This window comes from Cherax quadricarinatus, chromosome 63 (assembly GCF_038502225.1).
Source record: "Cherax quadricarinatus isolate ZL_2023a chromosome 63, ASM3850222v1, whole genome shotgun sequence".
In the NCBI taxonomy this organism is placed as follows: Eukaryota; Metazoa; Arthropoda; class Malacostraca; order Decapoda; family Parastacidae; genus Cherax; species Cherax quadricarinatus.
Window position 1 is genome coordinate 3,954,445 of NC_091354.1, and position 19,217 is coordinate 3,973,661.

General features: G+C 36.6%; 1 protein-coding gene across 3 annotated transcripts; it reads left to right on the forward strand.

The window, feature by feature from the left end:
* The first annotated feature begins 91 nt into the window (after nt 1–91).
* On the forward strand, nt 92–18,609 carry Art7 (arginine methyltransferase 7). 3 transcript variants are annotated; one of them, XM_053790451.2, is made up of 15 exons: nt 92–144; nt 3,753–3,959; nt 4,325–4,481; nt 6,019–6,168; nt 6,417–6,479; nt 7,218–7,376; nt 7,693–7,818; nt 8,267–8,391; nt 8,788–8,966; nt 10,346–10,511; nt 13,481–13,677; nt 14,312–14,457; nt 15,601–15,828; nt 16,183–16,458; nt 17,858–18,609. In XM_053790451.2, exons 2-15 carry the CDS (start codon nt 3,775–3,777, stop codon nt 18,035–18,037), a joined length of 2,337 nt encoding a protein of 778 aa, XP_053646426.1. In that variant the 5' UTR covers nt 92–144; nt 3,753–3,774; the 3' UTR covers nt 18,038–18,609. The 3 variants fall into 3 exon arrangements, with proteins under 3 accessions (XP_053646426.1, XP_053646427.1, XP_053646425.1); XM_053790452.2 differs by having other exon boundaries at nt 103–144; nt 3,753–3,826; nt 17,858–18,183; XM_053790450.2 differs by lacking the exon at nt 92–144 and adding an exon at nt 468–487.
* Nucleotides 18,610–19,217: the final 608 nt, after the last annotated feature.

Consider the following 19,217-nt stretch of genomic DNA (forward strand, 5'->3'; position numbering starts at 1 on the left):
GAAATGCACTCAAACAATATTATGTTATAGATAATAATAAACATCTATAAATAATTCAAGAAATGGATAAAATCTTTTTTGAAGAGTTTATCATAAGGTAATATTTGCAGGCATCCTCAGTAATGTCTTCTGCTAACACGTGAGGTTAGTTAGGTTTTTCCTTATTTTCTCCTATTAAATACCTTGTTTAATGTATAAACTCACGCAGGGAGAAGCAAATTCATCTCCGTCACAAGGTCATGTGAAATTGCTGTTCGTAATATATTAAATAAGGCAGAAAATTTATGTTGATAGGGATGAATTTCAATTCCCTGAGCCCGGGGCATTATGTGATTCTTCATTTTTCTTGCCCTTCAAGTTGGGTGCTTTGAGGCTTGGCGAGGGCTCTTGATCCAAGGAGTTGGAGCTGCCCTTTCCTTGGGTCAAACGTGATTGACTCCCATTCCCGAGTACTATGTGACTCGTACGGATTTGGAGCTTCATGAATGTAATGATTATTTGTATTTCCGTCATTTTTTTTATGTTTAATTGATAAATATACATTAAAAACACATTATAAATCATTCAGAAATAATCACATTACACATAACATAACGAAGAATACATAATATATTTTGACAGTGAAATGTAGTTAATAAACCCAAAATAATGAACATCACAGTAATATAAAATCCTCGGTTATAGTAAACATTTAAAAAATAATAAGCAGAATATATAGTGACATCACAGGGAAATAAGTCATTATTTATAGGGTTATGTATTTTGTGTGTCAATAACATGTGTCTTCATGACCACTGTAAAGGAAAATTGTGTTATATTTACTCAAAGCCTACCATAAACTCAAAGCCTACCATAAACTCAAGGCCTAAAGCTCCCGCTTCACACACGGAGGGCCCGGGTTCGATTCCCGGCGGGTGGAAACATTTCGACACGTTTCCTTACACCTGTTGTCCTGTTCACCTAGCAGCAAATAGGTACCTGGGTGTTAGTCGACTGGTGTGGGTCGCATCCTGGGGGACAAGATTAAGGACCCCAATGGAAATAAGTTAGACAGTCCTCGATGACGCACTGACTTTCTTGGGTTATCCTGGGTGGCTAACCCTCCGGGGTTAAAAATCCGAACGAAATCTTATCTCTTATCTCTTCTTATCTTACCATAAACTCAAAGCCTACCATAAACTCAAAGCCTACCATAAATTCAAAGCCTACCATAAACTCAAGGCCTACCATAAACTCAAAGCCTACCATAAACTCAAAGCCTACCATAAACTCAAAGCCTACCATAAACTCAAGGCCTACCATAAACTCAAAGCCTACCATAAACTCAAAGCCTACCATAAACTCAAGGCCTACCATAAACACTGACTGGAATATTACAATTAACAAATAATCTACACAGAATGAATGTGGGTGAAGAGAGTTAAGATAATGCAGTGCCTGCTAGTGGCTCTCTTTTGTGCCTAACAATCTTTTATTGCATGTCTGTATTACCCTTGTGGGTTTAGTGCTTAGTATTGATTATAATGATAATTTTATTACATGTAAACTATATTATCTGTATACTGCATAAAAGAAATAAAGAATTTTAATTTGAATCCATTGTGTGAGGAATCTTTCATACAAGGATGGATTGAGAGCTCTAAACCAACTCATGAAAAATATAGAATGAGAAGAGACAGGTATAATAAGAGAAATATCAATAGGGTACCGAGAATGTGCAACCAAGAAAGATCTTGAAATGATGAATTCATTTGAATTGAATGAAGGGAAGTACAGTGGCACCTCGGGATACCAACAGCCCAAAACTCGAACAGTTATGTAAGTGTATTTATGTAAGTGCTTTTGTAAGTGTATTTTTGGGGGTCTACTTGGAATAGAGTTGTTGCTGAGTGGAACAATCTGCCAAGTGACAGTTATTGAAGCTAAAACCTTTGGTAACTTTAAAGATAGGTTACACAAATGCATGAGTGAGAAGGGTTCATTCTAAGTGAGATTGAATTTAGGGGAGTTTTACTTACATGTATATCAAGGTAATAGAGAAGATAGTCAGGAGGAGAGTGGTTGAGCACTTAGAAATAACTGGTTTCATAAACAACAACCAGTACAAGTTGAGAGATGGCAAGTCTTGTCTTACCAACCTTTTGGAATTATATGACAAAGTAATAGAAGTGAGGCATGAAAATGAGGGTTGGGTAGATTGCATTTTCTTAGACTGCAAGGAGGTATTTGATACTGTAACCTGAATGAAACTAGGGGAAAAAACTTGAGTAGGCATGAATAACTGGGAGCATTACTCCAGTAGATCAAGGAGTAACTTAATGAAGGAAGTAAAGAGTGATTGTTAGGGAAGAGTAGCAAGTGGGGTATTACAAGAATTAGTATTAGGACAAGTGCTTTTTCTGGTTTATGTGAAAAATATACCAGATGGAATCAAATCACATTCATCTCTATTCGCTTATGATGTAAAACTAATGAGGAGAATACAGACAGATGAGGACAGGGAAAGGCTGAAAAAGGATCTGGACAAACTGCAGGGTTGGTCAGATAAGTGGCTGCTTGAATTCAACTCCAGCAAATGCAGTGTTATGAGGTTTGGAGAAGGGACCAAAAGATCAGACACAGAGAAGGACCTAGAAGTAAGCATAGTGCCTACCATGTCACCAGAGGCACATATCAACTGAATAACATCTGCATTCCCCATGCAGAGTTGGGAATAGGTGGCTCAGGACCACATCCAGGTGTCCCTTCACCCCTTTCCCAACATTGTCTACCACTGACATCTGTCCTTCATCCACCAGTTCTGATGTCTGTTCTGCATCCACATGTTCTGATGTCAGTGCCATATCCACTCGTCCTGATGTCTACATCTCAGTCATCCTTATTGATTTCTTTGCATCCATCTGCCCCAACATCTACTATATACCAACCTTCCCTACCATCTACACTTGAGCATCCTTCATCCTCATAGCTTCTTCCACGTATGTGGAGAATGCATCTACTTCTTCATCCTGGTGTTCTACTGTCACTACTGGGCTCTTGAGAACCGGTTCATAATCTCCCACTGCTACCACCAACTCTGTTTTTGTAAAACATTTTATATTTAACCTAATGATGATGGTGAATAGCTCTTTTTGTGATGCATGCAGTTAGAGCTACATGTGCTTTCTTTTTCCTGGCACTGGACAAGCACCTAAAGTCGGTACCTGACCAGCCAGGCTGTGGCTCGTACGTTGGTTTGCGTGCAGCCAGCAGTAACAGCCGGGTTGATCAGGCTCTGATCCACCAGGAGGCCTGGTCACAGACCGGGCCACGGGGGCGTTGACCCCCGGAACTCTCTCCAGGTAAACTCCAGGTAAACAAGTACATGTAGAAGGTATACAGGCCTAGCTAACATCAATGACACTACTATATAGAAAGCAGCTTGTTATGCAGAGCATTTCAGGCAAATTAGGTCAGTTTTGTCCCAGGATGTGACCCACACCAGTCGACTAACATCCAGGTACCCATTTTACACTGATGGGTGAAGAGGGACAGCAGGTGTCTTATGGAAACACATCCTAATGTTTTCCAGCTGTACTGGAGATTTGAACTTCGGGACTCAGTGTGTGAGCTGAGTGCTCTAGCGATCGAGCTGTGGGACACCTTGGATCATTTATGATTACCTGTCATTTCCACCTCACACTGTATAACTCTTATGAGCTTAGCACTTCACTGTGAATATAATAATCTACCACTGTTTCATTCTCTGACAGGTACTTTTGTCATGATGATGTGATGCTACAACGACTGCAGTGGTTGCTCTCTCTCCAAGCAAGTCCTACATATAGTAGGTGGCCTGTGACTAAAGAAAGCAAATCATGTTTTGGATCTATTAGCAGAAGGAAGAACAAATTAGGTTTTATTTTATCTTCACTTGAAGACAAAGACACCTTCATTGGATCTAATTTTTTCCCTTTCTTGTAAGTGTTTAGTTCATGAAGACTGGGCTTTATCAAGTCACAAACAGATCTGTTTGTGACTTGATAAAGCCCACTGTGTGGGTGAAACATGGTCATTAAAGGATCACATTATACTGCAATTTTTATCACACAATGGCTAGATTGGGTTATCCTTGGCTAAATTATCATTGTGTGTCAACATTTAGTGCCTATTGCCTTTGTGTAAAAAATTAATAATTCATAATAGATTTTTGTCACCATTGCCTATACATGCTGTACTGTTTGTGTAATTAGAAACTCATTTTTTGAAAGATATCTTGTACCTGTGTAGTAATGATTTAAGCTAAGATAAACATCAATTACTCTTGCTGGTATTTTCCTTGTAGATCAAAGTTGCATAGTGGAAGAAGGATGAGTGTGTTCACTCAGCAACTCAACCCTATAACAGGGAAGCTTGAGTGGGGGATACAGCCTGAAGACTATGACTACAAGCAGGAGGTGGCACGTTCTGCATATGCTGACATGCTACATGACCAGGAGAGGGTATATTTTCTTTTGTTTGTCTTTTTTTAAAGGGCATTTTTTTAATTTGTATGATAAATACTGTGATATATACAGTGATAGTATCAATGATGGCAAAAATGTTTCTTTTTTGGGTCACCCTTAGTGCTTCTTTTTTGATTATAATAATAATTTGGGTCACCCTGCTTTGGCGGGAGACGGCCAGCATGTTAAAAAAATAATATACTATACAGTATAAAAAGATCAGATGTCTAATGCAATCTGCTTATCCAGATTCAAATCATCATTCATATTCATGCACTTATTGTTACCATTATATTTCTGCTCGGTAATTATTGTAAATAAAATTATCAGTATAGGTAGTAGGCTGGTAGACAGCAACCACCCAGGGAGGTACTACTGTCCTGCCAAGTGAGTGTAAAACAAAAGCCTGTAATTGTTTTATATGATGATGCTGTTGGAGTGTGAGCAAAGTAACATTTATGAAGGGATTCAGGGAAACCGGCAGGCCGGACTTGAGTCCTGGAGATGGGAAGTACAGTGCCTGCACTCTGAAGGAGGGGTGTTAATGTTGCAGTTTAAAAACTGTAGTGTAAAGCACCCTTCTGGCAAGACAGTGATGGAGTGAATGATGGTGAAAGTTTTTCTTTTTCGGGCCACCCTGCCTTGGTGGGAATCGGCCGGTGTGATAATAAAATAAATAAGGATTGTTGGTGTCCATTTTTCTGTCTCATGAACATGCAAGGTTTCAGGTACGTCTTGCTACTTCTACTTACACTTATGTCACACTACACATACATGTACAAGCATATATATACACACCCCTCTGGGTTTCCTTCTATTTTCTTACTAGTTCTTGTTCTTGTTTATTTCCTCTTATCTCCATGGGGAAGTGGAACAGAATTCTTCCTCCGTAAGCCATGCGTGTTGTAAGAGGTGACTAAAATGCCAAGAGCAAGGGGCTAGTAACCCCTTCTCCTGTATAAATTACTAAATTAAACCCTTGAATGGTCCAAACAGATCGACGTTCAAATTCGTAGTGCTACAAAAGTAGATCTACTTTTTTTTACATACTTTCAAATATAACAAAAAAAAATAGATAAAAGTTTTTTACACGTTTTCAAATGTAAAACAAAAAAGAAGATCTACATTTTTTTACATACTTTCAGATGTTGAAAAAACGTATATATACGTTTGGACCATTTAAGGGTTAAAAAGAAAAACTTTCGATTTTCTTTTTGGGCCACCCTGCCTTGGTTGGATACGGCCGGTTTGTTGAAAAAAAAAAATTATCAGTACAGTTTTGTATTACTGTCTCTGCATATTAGCTTTGCTGATTTAATATAGAGTTTTTACTGAGAATAATCATCACATTAATAATCTTTTTTTCAGACAACTTAATTATAGATATGTTTTGCCTTTCGTTCTTGTAACAAATACAATTTAATCTTATAAATGGTAGTTTCAATATGAAAGTATTTTGCAACAAATTGTGATTAAGAACAGTGTTTAGTATTGTCTTGTATTCAACTATAATAGGCATGTGTTTATCCAACAGAATGATAAATATTTTGAAGGATTGCGGCGATCAATAGAAGAACTGCGAAGACGTGGACAAGAGGTGCACGTACTAGACATTGGCACAGGTACTGGGCTGCTCTCTATGATGGCAGTGTCATGTGGGGCAGACTCAGTGACAGCATGTGAGGTATGATAGGCTAGATTTTGGTCTTGTGTGTTGTATATTTTCTTATTGCTTAGCAATATAAATTACCCTGCTCATACTCCAACAGCACATCCATTAAAAAACATATCCATTCACTTCCGTTTAAACACACTCAAGATTATTAATATTATTTGTATATATTTCAGCCACCTGGTATTTTTGTCATCTTTCTAATATATTACTAAAATTATTTATCAGATGTTCTGATGAAATACTACCTTTGTTTCTAGGCATTTCATCCTATGGCTGAGTGTGCAAGGAAAGGATTAAAAGCAAATGGATTTGCAGACAAGGTAAGGATCAGCTTTTTTTAGGGTAAAATAATGCAATTCTCCCACACTTAATGACTGCTTATTGTAAGTTTGCATAGCAACCAAGGATACATTGGTGAATAAGTTCAGTTACCAACTGCCTGTGCCCTGGTTAGTGATTTCTTATATTGGCTATCATTACCAGTTTCCAGAAAAATATAAAAAAACATGAGTCTGCCAAACATACACCAAAGACTACATAGAAAGCATCAATACATTAATTAATACAAAAACAATCGAGATCAAAATCTAATGAAATATACATTTTCATTACTGTCTTACAAAAATTGTGAAAAGTTTTCATGTCTGAGAAATGAGTATACTACACATGCAACAATTGAATATAAACAAGAAATGATGCACTGTATTATCTTATTTATTCATTGTTTAGAGGCCATGGGCCTCTCTACGGTGGCTGCTTGATGCAAGTGAAGGATTCTCGGTCCACGCATACAAAATCTTTACCCCTTTTCCCTAGGACAACCCTTGCACCTGCTCCAAGCCATCCTATTTTGCTTATTTCTCTAAATGTCAAAGCCACCTTAATAAGCCCCTCTGCCCTTTGGATAATACTTTTAGTAATTGCACATCTTCTAATCTCCAAATTGCGAATTCTCTGTATTAGATTAATTCCCCAGGTAATTACAGTTTTGTTTGATCTGGAAAATGGAAAAGGCTTTCTAAGTGTGTGTAAGCTTAGCATGTTCTTTATTTTTATAGGTTCATCTAGTTCCCAAGCGATCAACAGAAATTGAAGTTGGTCCAGGCAAAGATATGGAGAGGAGAGCTAACCTGCTCGTTGCTGAGGTCTTTGACACAGAACTAATTGGTGAAGGAGCTATTGACACCTATCGACATGCAAGGGATGTTTTGTTGACAGTATGTATTGGGAAACAAATGAAAAGTATTTTTTTTTTTTTTTTTTTTTTTTTTTTTTGCGCGTGCTTGTGAAGTATTACTGCTGAGTAATGCTAAATAGTTCCACTTTGTTATTTCTATGTTTTTGCATATTTTTGTTTGAATATCTTAATATTACTGTAACACATTTTTCAAATGTAAAGCTTTTATAAAATGGTATGGTATAATAATTGGTGTTATTAATACTACAATGCAGGTATTGTTGAATTAGAATCTTTTATATGGGGAGCTAATTTGCCTTAATTAAAACATAAATTAATGTCTATATACTTTGCAGGAAGATGCACTTTTAGTTCCATCTGAGGGTACAGTATATGCTCAAGTAGTTTCATCAAAGATGCTTCAAAGATGGAATCGTATTCAGCCCGTTACCAGAGTTAAACCTGGGACAAAGGAACGAGAGGTTTGTTGATGGAAGAATTTTTCAGTCATCAATAATTTGTTATATTGTAGAACATGAAAAAGATTACATAAAAGCAAAATTTCCAACTAAAGGCTTGTTCTACATGCTTGTGTCTTTATCCATATAGACATGTTGCTATAGTAAGTTGCAACTTGATGTAAGTATGAGATAAAAGTCTACATGTTAACACACTTGTTACTTGTATGCAAAATTTTCATTAATTGCAGTACTCCAGTTGTCTCAGCAGACTAAAAAATGCTACTCCACTCATCAGTTGAAGTTTTTAAACATCCTTTCATCAGAAGAGGCAAAATATGAAAGCTTACAGAATAAAAGTACTGCATTTGCATTTTACAGAATTAATGACTAGAATAATAAGGCTTGGCTATACTAGAGGTTAATGTAATTATTATGTCATATAAATTCAAATTTTTCTTTTTTCATGCAGGTGTTGGTGTCAGTGCCAGTATGTGTACAGCAGTGTCCAGGTGCAGCAGCTGTGCATGATCTACAGTTGTCTCAAGTGCCACAAGAATGGTTTACACCCATGTCACATCCACTCCCTGTACTCTGGTTAGTTTTCATCAGTAGCAGATTGTATAATGGCTTAACATGTGTCAGAGATGATTTGTAGTATTGCATATGATCTTGTAGTTAATGCCATCTAATACCAATAGAAGACTTGAAAACATTTAAAGTAGTTGGAGGATTTTGCATGAAGTCTTACCTTTAAGCAGGGTACTCCCTAGAGAGAACAATGCATCAGTATAGATTTAAGCAAATAAATAATATTAAGAACTAATGGTGAAACAATTGGGAGTTTGGTTTATTAGAAATGCTGTGTAGTGAACAAGACTTTTTCTAACAATAGCATTTTTTATTTTGAAGTGTACTGCTGCAGTATAGTTTATATTTTGCAGCTTACTCCTAAATATCATTAATTATTTTAATTGTGCATGTCAACATAAGGTTTGACTGGAGTGGCAGAAAGAAGGACATATCTTGCGATGAAATAACTCGTGTAAAGTTTGAAACCCTGGCATCTGGAGACTGTGATGCTGTACTTATGTGGTGGGATCTGCGGATGGACCAGGATGGGGAAGTCATGCTTAGTTGTGCTCCATACTGGGCACATCCTAACCTTGTCGGTGTGTATTCACAGTCATCATTAAAGTTTTAGTTTCTGTAGGATATCTTGTGTAAACTTCTAAGTTCTGTTGTTACCTTACATATTCATAAATCATCACTAGTACATTTTGTCTCTCAGTTAATACATAGAATTTCCATTTTCATACTGTATCTTCTGCAAGTTGGGCTTTAGTAACCTGAGCTGTGTTATTGTGTGCAGATTGTGTTGAAATCACTAGTAATGTACTGTACAATTCCTTTGATAGAAAACTTATCACCTATACTTATACTTTAACTTGTTTTGAATGTTCCTAACTTCCATAAAGGGTTTTTAACATTTTATTTATATATTTTATGCTTTTGCATTCCTTCCTATCACAATGCTAGGTCATTTATGACTGCATCAAAATGAAATTTTTTGGTCATCACCGCACAGTGGGTAAAAATTTAACAAATAAAAGATTGCTTTTGTGATTTTACCATTATAGGCTAACCCCAGTAATTCAGATGTTTAGAGAACTAGGCAAATATTTTAATTATCAGTAGACCTAATGTCAATTTTTTGTTTTTTACATTAACAGCTGTTTCCTGCTAAGGCAGGGTAACTCAAAGAAAAATTTACCATCATTCATTCAATCACTGTCTTGCCGAACATGTGCTAACATCACAATTCAGATGTATGCTATACGTATAAAATTGGTTAATTTTGAATTGTACATAAATAATATGAACCATTCTATTGCTTGTAAGCTGTGACCATAGTTGATATATGTATACATACAAGAGTTTTTTTTTCAACTTACCTGTTTATATTTTGTACTGAAGTCATAAGCTAAAACAGCTCCATGCCCTTGTATTTTTTAGTATTAAGTAGCTTTAGTCCTAGTTTAAGTATGCACAAAATGCTGTGCATACCCTTTGCTTTTCATAGAAATTTTATCAGCTTTTGTTTTTTACAAAATTATTATTATTATTATTGTTGTTGTTGTTACAGTACCTGCACTCTGAAGGAGGGGTGAGGGTATTGAAGTTCAGAAGGTCATCTGAACTGGGATGTCAGCACGCTTCTGGCAAGACAAGTGATTGAACGAATGACAGTGAAAGTGTTTCCTCTTTTTCGGGTCACCCTACCTCGGTGAGAGATGGCCGATGTGTTTAAAAAGAATGAGCTAGGTTATATCATGGTGTATTAGATGCAACTCAAGACAAATTAGTACAAAATTTGAAGAGGAAATTTTATGACATTATGGTCTGTCCTGGATCTTTGTGCATTCAGTAACTAACATCAACACATCACTCATTAACTGATATCTACACTTCTCATAGTAACTGACATCTGACTTTTATTCTTGTCATAGTCCTGATTTATAACAAATATGTTTATTCCTCCTTTGATTAGACAAATGCTGGAAAGGAAGCAGTGAAGACATTCCTTGGAGGGATCACTGGATGCAGGCAGTGTACTACCTGCCACAACCTCGCACAGTGCTTCAAGACACTACACTCACACTACTTTCTGCACATGATGAATACAGTCTTTGGTTTAACATTCAGAAAGATGAGAGGTTTGTGTTTTTATTTTGTACAGTGTGATTTTTCTGTAATACAGTGGACCCTCAACCAGCGGCATTAATCTGTTCCAGAGGGCTTGCCGTTGGTCAAAATTGCCATTGGTCGAGTTAATTTTCCCCATTAGAAATAATGGAAATAGAATTAATCCGTTCCTGACACCCCAAAGTCTGAATTTTTTTTTTTTTTACATGAAATATACATTTCCTTATATGGAAAGGAATGAGACATGCAAAATAAACAATAATTAAATGCCACTTACCTTTATTGTGGAGTTGTTGATGAGTGATGTGCCAGCAGCAGGGGAAATTCAGAATTAGTCTATTGCTTGGAAGGAGAATCCCCTTCCAGAAGGACTTCATTTCCATTGTAATTCTCACCCTTTTTAACACAGACTTGGCACTAGAAGCTTTCCTGGGACCCATGGTGGCTTATTTAGTGGGTACAAGCACTAGAAATAGTGGAATTATCCAAAATGTATGGGAGGCACAGGTGGAAACTGACCGCAACAGCTTGTAAACAATGGCACACTGACTCTTGGAGTGGCTGGGCCTGCTCAGGCTGCGCTCCGGGCACATCGGCACGTTCTGGACAAACGTCGTTGGTTAAAGCATTTTTTCTACGGCAAAAAGCGCTGTTAGACGAAATTGCCGTTACTTAATGCCGCCGTTAGTTGAGGGTCGACTGTACAGTATTATAGTTTTAGTAAAATTTCACTTTGCACTTAGTTGACATTCCTGAAATTTGACATGCACTGCAAAGTTGTGCTGAAGAAAGTGAATATTGTAATGTATGAAAAAGTAGGATTTGATTCCGAAAATCTCTCAAGTTCACCTTCTGCCCTAATAAAAAAACAAACAACCTAGAGTAGAGTGATGTAAAATTTAGCTACTGTCTGGCAGCCATGTTATTAGCTTAGGCAGTGTGCTACATTATGCCTTCAGGTTGACTGGACATTATGCTCCTTGGTGACTGTCTTTGCCACCAGTACATGTGAACACTTAGTCCCAGGCGAGCAATGCATGCGAGACAGTTATTATGAAAGTTAATTTAAAAACTTAGATTTAGTATAAGGTGTGAAAAGATAAAGTAATATGTGTATGCCCATATCATATTTGTATAATTTAACCCGTAAACAGTCCAAACGTATATGTACATTTTTTCAACATTTGAAAGTATGTAAAAAAAGTAGATCTTTTTGTTTTTCTACATTTGAAAATGTGTAAAAAAAACTTTGTTTGATCTACTTTTTTTTTTTTTTGTTATATTTGAAAATATGTAAAAAACTTAGATCTACATTTGTAGCACTACACATGTGAACGTAGATCTGCTTGGACCGTTTACGGGTTAATTCTTAAGGTAGTGTGTCTGTAATGGTAAAATCATCAACCAGTCTACTTTCTAAGCATATATACCCTTATTAGAAGATTTAGTTATGCTAACTATAGCAGCTACTGGAGTTTACCTGGAGAGAGTTCCGGGGGTCAACGCCCCCGTGGCCCAGTCTATGACCAGGCCTCATGGTGGAACAGGGCCTGATCAACCAGGCTGTTACTGCTGGCTGCACGCAATCCAACGTACGAGCCACAGCCCGGCCGGTCAGGTACTGACTTTAGGTGCCTGTCCAGTGCCTGCTTGAAGACTGCCAGGGGTCTATTGGTAATCCCCCTCATGTATGCTGGGAGGCAGTTGAACAGTCTTGGGCCCCTGACACTTATTGTGTTGTCTCTTGGCATGCTAGTTACATCCCTGCTTTTCATTGGGGGATGTTGCATTGTCTGCCGAGTCTTTTGCTTTCGGAGAGAGTGATTTTCGTGTGCAAGTTTGGTACTAGTCCCTCTAGGATTTTCCAGGTGTATATAATCATGTATCTCTCCTGCCTACATGAGTGATATCCTTGACAATTTATTTGTCTGTCTACATATTTCTTGTGGTCTTTGTACTTTCTTTAATTACCATTTATGCAGTCATACTCGTATAAAGTTTTAAGTGGTAGCTGTACTTTAATAATTATGTTTTAATATGTTCAGAACCTTTTGCACAGTTTAGGAAACTTCTTATGATGTAAAAATGATTGACTGGGTTTTGATGTTTTGCCAGAGGAGTACCAGTACTACAGTTCAGTTGCCCCTCCATCTCTGTGCTGTGTCTTATAAAATATATCACATTCAGAAATAAATTAGTTCTACTATCATAGTACTGTATTTCTTTCAAAGCACTGGCTGTATCCCACTGAGACAGGAATGCTGTATTTATTTGATATAATAGTTATAATACAAGCAGACCCTGTTTTACAGCACTTCACTTTATGGCATTTCGTTAATGCAGCGGTTTTCAGTTATACCCATTCTTCATTTATTGAGATTTCCTATAATAAATATCTTCACCATTCACTATAAGCTAAAGACAAAAATATTTAAGTAATGTGTATACTGTATATGCATATTTTAGGCCTAGCTCTGTTGCTTACTTAATATAGTATAGTGTAAACATGTTATCAGGCTTATATTTGCATTTGAAAGTGAAAAAAAAGGGTTATGTTTAACTTTACAGCAATAGCCTGAGACCTAACCTGCTGTATAAGTGGGGCCCTCCTGTAATAATAATGATTATTTTTATTTCAGCATGATACAATGTTTGTATAGACATGGGTGACATTTAGTTGTTCACGTAGAAAGCCCAGTGTTATGCAGTGCATTTGGGGCAGTTATAGCCACAATATTGTTGCAGGATTTTTCTTGTAGCACTCTACTTCCGTGAAGGTGTTATTTTGCTCACACTCCAGCAGCACATCAAATTTCCAAAACTCCTTATTTGTACTTACTCTGATCTAACATGTTAATACATGCCTCCTCTAGGCTCAAACTCCTACCATTTAGATCTGCCTTCATAGTCTCATATACACTATTAATCTGAAAGAGCTACAATTTTTTTTCAGGTATTGATGAACTTTCTGTTCTTTCAGTGAATGTGTATGTGAAGAACGCCCAGTATGTGAGTGTGGTATTCACATTGTAAACTCCCGAACTCGTCTTGGGCAACTCAATGATCCTCGTAGAATAGAAATCTATGTTCGAGTCTTAGAACGATATATTAAATCTGACAGTGTCTGCTTAGCCTTAGGAGATGGCTGCTTAATGGCTATAGCAGCTGCTAAGTTAGGTAAGACATAATTTCATTTTTATTGAGTTTTATAAGCGAAAAAATATGCATGTGTATTTAACTTTTTTTTTTTTTTTTTTCTTTTGTTAATAAGTCATCCATCTCCTGCCGAAGAAGGGTGACCCAAAAAGAAAATCCCCAAAAAGAAAATACTTTCATCATCATTCAACACTTTCACCTCACTCACACATAATCACTGTTTTTGCAGAGGTTATGTGTGAGTGAGGTGAAAGTGTTGAATGATGATGAAAGTATTTTCTTTTTGGGAATTTTCTTTCTTTTTGGGTCACCCTGCTTCGATGGGCGACGGCCGACTTGTTAAAAAAAAAATTACGTTAAATACACATGCATATTTAACATAATTGTTTTCCTATTCATGCAAACTTTTGCTTACAGTTAGCTTCACTTAGAGTTTCTCTTCAATAATCAGCCCTTATTCAATATTTTAAGCACTGCATTTACTTCTGACTCTTCCTGGTAAGCTAATAGTCTGTTATTGCAAAACTCGAGTTATATTTTCATAGAATTTACAGTTGTGTATATGTTTTGTTAATGCTTGTACACACTTTGATAGGTTAAATCTGTTTACTCTATATTTAACAGCATTTTGTGATTGTTGTTGTCACTTTTGCAGGAGCCCGCCATGTTTATATGACAGAGGGAAGTGATGCTAATAGAAGAGTGATGCAGGAGTTCATTATGGCAAATGATGTTCAACACAAAGTTTCTATATTATCCGAGGATGTTAGTGATACGTCCGTGGATCAGTTGGTGTCACCGGTGAGTAATTTTAATTTAAATGTTCCAGAGTTTATATAATACATTACTAAATATTGGTAACAAAATTGGGACATTATGATGGACTGTGCTAATGGATGGTAAGGCATGTGATAATGATTTTTGTTGAATATAACTAACTTAGAAATTTTATCATTTTCTTGAGCCTTCTCCATCTTTGTTTTAGAATAGCTAGAGAATTTTATTTGGCTAATTTGCTTTATCTCTGAATGTTTGGTAGATGATAGAGCTCAGATTTGTTGAAAGTTGCTTTGTATGTACTGCATAAAAATGGGTTTAAATTTTTTTTTTTTTTTTTCTGGATAGAACATATTTGAATATGAAGCGATTTATTTGCTGTATTGCTCTGATGCAATTCTCCGCTGCTGAATTCATATATTTTCATTGATACGTATACCATGTCACTCCTGTGATTTAGAAACATTTTTTTTTCTTGAAATTTCCTTATCTTTAGAGGACAGTTTTAGGCATATCTTTTCAAGACACATGAACTGCTTTCATATTTATTTTGCATAAAAAGAATTAGTTTGTTAAATTATACTGAATGTACCAAAGATTAGGTAATAGTGCCAAAAATTCAAAATACAAATAAGTACAGGAAAGGATTATCTTGTTCGTGATTGCCTAAATGAACATATCAAAAACCTGCACTTGGGGAGGAACCTTATGATGATGTTTCGGTTCATTCTGGACCATTGTCAGATTACAACTAGGGTGAGACAAGTAGAAAAAGCCAGTTACTTCCCTTACCATACATCCAGCATGTCAGCTTCAGTGGGTTGTAGTGATTTTTTGTTTTTATCAATAGCCATCTCACACTGAGGTAAGGTGACTTCCGAGTAGCTTTTTCTTTTACTGCCAGTTATTTGATTTGATAAATGTAAATTGAATAAATAGGGATGTTGTGGTCCACAGGTTCAAAGAAATTATGATGCACATTACCATAAGTGCACTTTTGAAAAAGGCAGTTAGATGTGAGTGGCAGTGAATGTTCCTCATTTGGGATCACCTGATCTTGGTGGGAAAGATGAGATACGTTAAAAAAGTTATAATTAAAATGGTATCATGGATTTAAGCACTGTGATTATAAACATTAACGTGTATTATTTTCCTGCTGATTTTCAGGCAACAGTAACATTTAGTGAGCCATTCTTCTCAACATCTCTCTTACCTTGGCACTCAATGTACTGTTGGTACCTACGTAACAGTTGCCTGCATCTCTTAGCTCCCGGGGCCATCAGAACACCTGCCACTGTCAAAATCTGGGGTATACCTGTGCAATACAGAGACCTATGGAAAATTAGGGCACCACTCAGTCAGTGCAGTGGATTTAAAATGGACATATTTGATAAGGTAACTTGGTTAATAACAAGCAGTTGTTTATCAGCAATTTTTTTTATTTTGGTAAAAAGGAAAGGGCAGGAAATATTTTGTATTCATGATGTGTATGTTCCTCATTTGGCATTACTTAATTACAGTGGAATTGCTCATGCAGAACCCTTTCACAATGTAAACCTTTTCACATCATATATAAACCCTTCACTGGAAAAAGACATATAATACAAACACTAGGACATTTGTATTGGAAACATTTTGGCCCTGGGACCTTGATTACTCCAAGGTTACTTTCACAACATAAACTCACGGGTGCAGATTTTTTTAATTTGTCTCTGCTTCCCAGGTTTTAAATACACCATTTACTTTCAGCTTATTGAGTCAGCATGTGAAGAAGCAGATGAGAGAGTTGAGCCTCAGCCTCTCTGGGAATATCCAGCAAAAGCCCGTGGGGATCCGGTCTGCCTTCTCACATTAGACCTGGCTGCAACCATTCCTGACAGCCCTTTAATATGTGCTGACTCTGTCACATTGCCAAGTCCTGGTCTGGTCAATGGCATGGCTCTCTGGGCAGATTGGCATATGACTGACCAACTTGAGGATATCCTAACCACAGGCCCAGTACAACCAGTTATATTAGATCAGTATGTAAGTAATATAAAGAATTATTAAAATATTTTCAAGGGGCAGTCCTTTGTATGTATTGTACCATGCATGGGTTGAGCACTTTTTATGAATATTGCATTATATGTATGCCCAGCGATTGAGTGAGTGATGGTGAAAAAAAAATGTATGCACACCTATCATCTCATTGATATATATTTTGCACTTGATTATTGCTCAAGTGTTGGAATTTTGGGTTAAGTTCAGATGGGCATTTGATTGTAATATATGCAAAGGCATGCACCTCTGGCAAGACAGCTATTGAATGAATGATGGTGAATGTACATATCTCCTTTAGGCTACCCAGCCTTGGTTGGAAATTATTCACTATATGATAATTTTGCAACCTAGAGAATGAGCATTGGTGAATAAGAGACTAATTGGAAATCATGGAAAAATAAAAAATAAAAAAAATTTGGCAACACCCACACCCATTATTATGGGAAACTGGTAAGCACCAACAGTCTGACTAACCATAAGGCCTACCCTGAGACCAGGCTGAGTGTGATAATCTGCAGAAGCATCAGCAGGTATACACACAATCATAGTGTGTACATTAGTATTTTAGTCTTTTCATAAATAAATTTTCAGTCATTCTTTTCAGACAAACAGATTTCACTCATTCTAGTGAGTTGCTGTAGAACAGCCTTACCCATCTAGAATTACTTAGTTATATATATGAGCTTTTAATATGCACTGTGTTATATTACATCAGTTATACACATATTTATTTGTAATTAAACTTTTATAGTAGTATATAATTTAATAATTGACTTTAAACTATACCTGATATTCTAGACATATTAATTACCACAGCCAAGGTCTGAAGGGATCTTAGTCTCTAATCAATTATACTGTTAATGTTTTACTCCTGTAGTAAATGGGATCTTATTCCTGGTCAAACAGAATTTCATATTGATAATGTAATACTTATGTGTTGTTAACGTAACCACAGTGGCACCTCGAATTTCGAACAGCTCCCAACTCGAACAATTATGTAAGTGTATTTTTGTAAGTGCTTTTGCAAGTGTATTTTTGGGGGTCTGAAACTGACTCGCCTAATTTACATTATTCCTTGTGGGAACAAATTCGTTCGGTAACGGCACTCGAACAGCCTTCCGGAATGATTATTATTATAATCAAGGGGGAAGCGCTAAACCCGGAGGATTATACAGCGCCTGGGGGGGGGGATGTGGAAGGCATTCAGGCTTAATTCGGGGAACTGGAGCACAGATCCAATTCCCTAAATCAAGAGCCCCTCACCAACATCAAGGAACCTTCCTTGAGGGGCCTTCCGGAATGAATTATGGCCGAAATTCGAGGTACCACTGTGCAACATTTTCTTTTACATTTATGTAATTTTTGTTTTTGTTTCAATCAACAGATCAGTTGGGATGTATACAGCCGACAAGGTGTCTACCTCTTCAGAGAACCAGTCACTGTTGACAAAGTGCAGCCATACAGGCTCCATTATTCTGTCACATTCCAGCCCTGTGATGGGACACTGATGTTTGATTTCCAGTTAAAGAACCAAACAATTTCTAATGTACACAGTAATAGTTGATCTGACAGAGAAGCATATTATGAGTACTGTATTTTATAATTAAAATAAATTATTTATTCTGTTTTTATAGTACTAAAATTTTTATTAATCGAAAGAAGTGACAAGAACCAGAGAATTACTTGGTATTGAAAGAAGTAACTCATTAAGCTTTGGGCATCCTCTTGTTTCTGAAAGCTTATGGCAGTGTAAATATAAATATATGCAGTTACCATAGCATGTGGATGATTGCAAGCCTTATAGCATGATAGAATTGATGCTTGGAATGGGATTATTTTTTTGTGTACATGTTTAAGAAACATTCCTCATTCATCTCTTCCATACATTATACAAAACTGCGGGTTATTTGTGTATTGTTTCAGTGACTATTGTGCCTTTTTGTTCTTTTTGTATATAAAAAATAAAAACGAATGCCTTGCTATCAAAAGGCAGTCGGGTAAATGGTTGTGTATTTTTTCCTATAAGAAGTATATTGCCCAGCAAGTTGGGTTTACATATATCAATTTTTACTTTCTAAAAGAGAGAGTCTGCATCACTTAACCCTTAAACTGTCCAAACGTAGATCTACGTTTGCACGCATAGCACTCCGAACGTAGATCTACATTCGATTTTACATTGTTTCTCTTGTAAAAAAAAGCGTAGATCTACGTTTGGAGCGCTATGCGTGCAAAGTAGATATACGTTTGGACAGTTTAAGGGTTAAGGAACCTATATCATTGATAATACATTAAGGAATATCAGGCAAACCTTACATGCATTAGACAGAATTAAGCTCTATTACTACAGTACTGTATTTAGTGAAGTTAATGTTAATAAGGCTTAGGTTAAGTTTTCATGCAAATTTAAAAATTTGCTTACGACGTCAATTCATGTAAATATATGTTACCCCATTTGTTAAAGTTTTCAAATAAATTTGTAATAAAATTTAGTATGTTTTATAATTCTACCTTAAAAAATATATTCAAAGTAGGCAAGCACTGTAGTGCTGTGTGATCCTTTTGGGTTTAGCACTTAAACTGATTATAATGATAATTTCCCAGGTGCTGCATGACCCCCTCCTACTTTAGTGCTTCCCCTGGATCAAACTGGAAAGCCTAACATTACCCCGGGTACTAAATGAGCCCTTTGGGAATTGGTGCTGCGTTCTACTTCCTTGGTCAAACCTGTCTTGCATAATTCCATA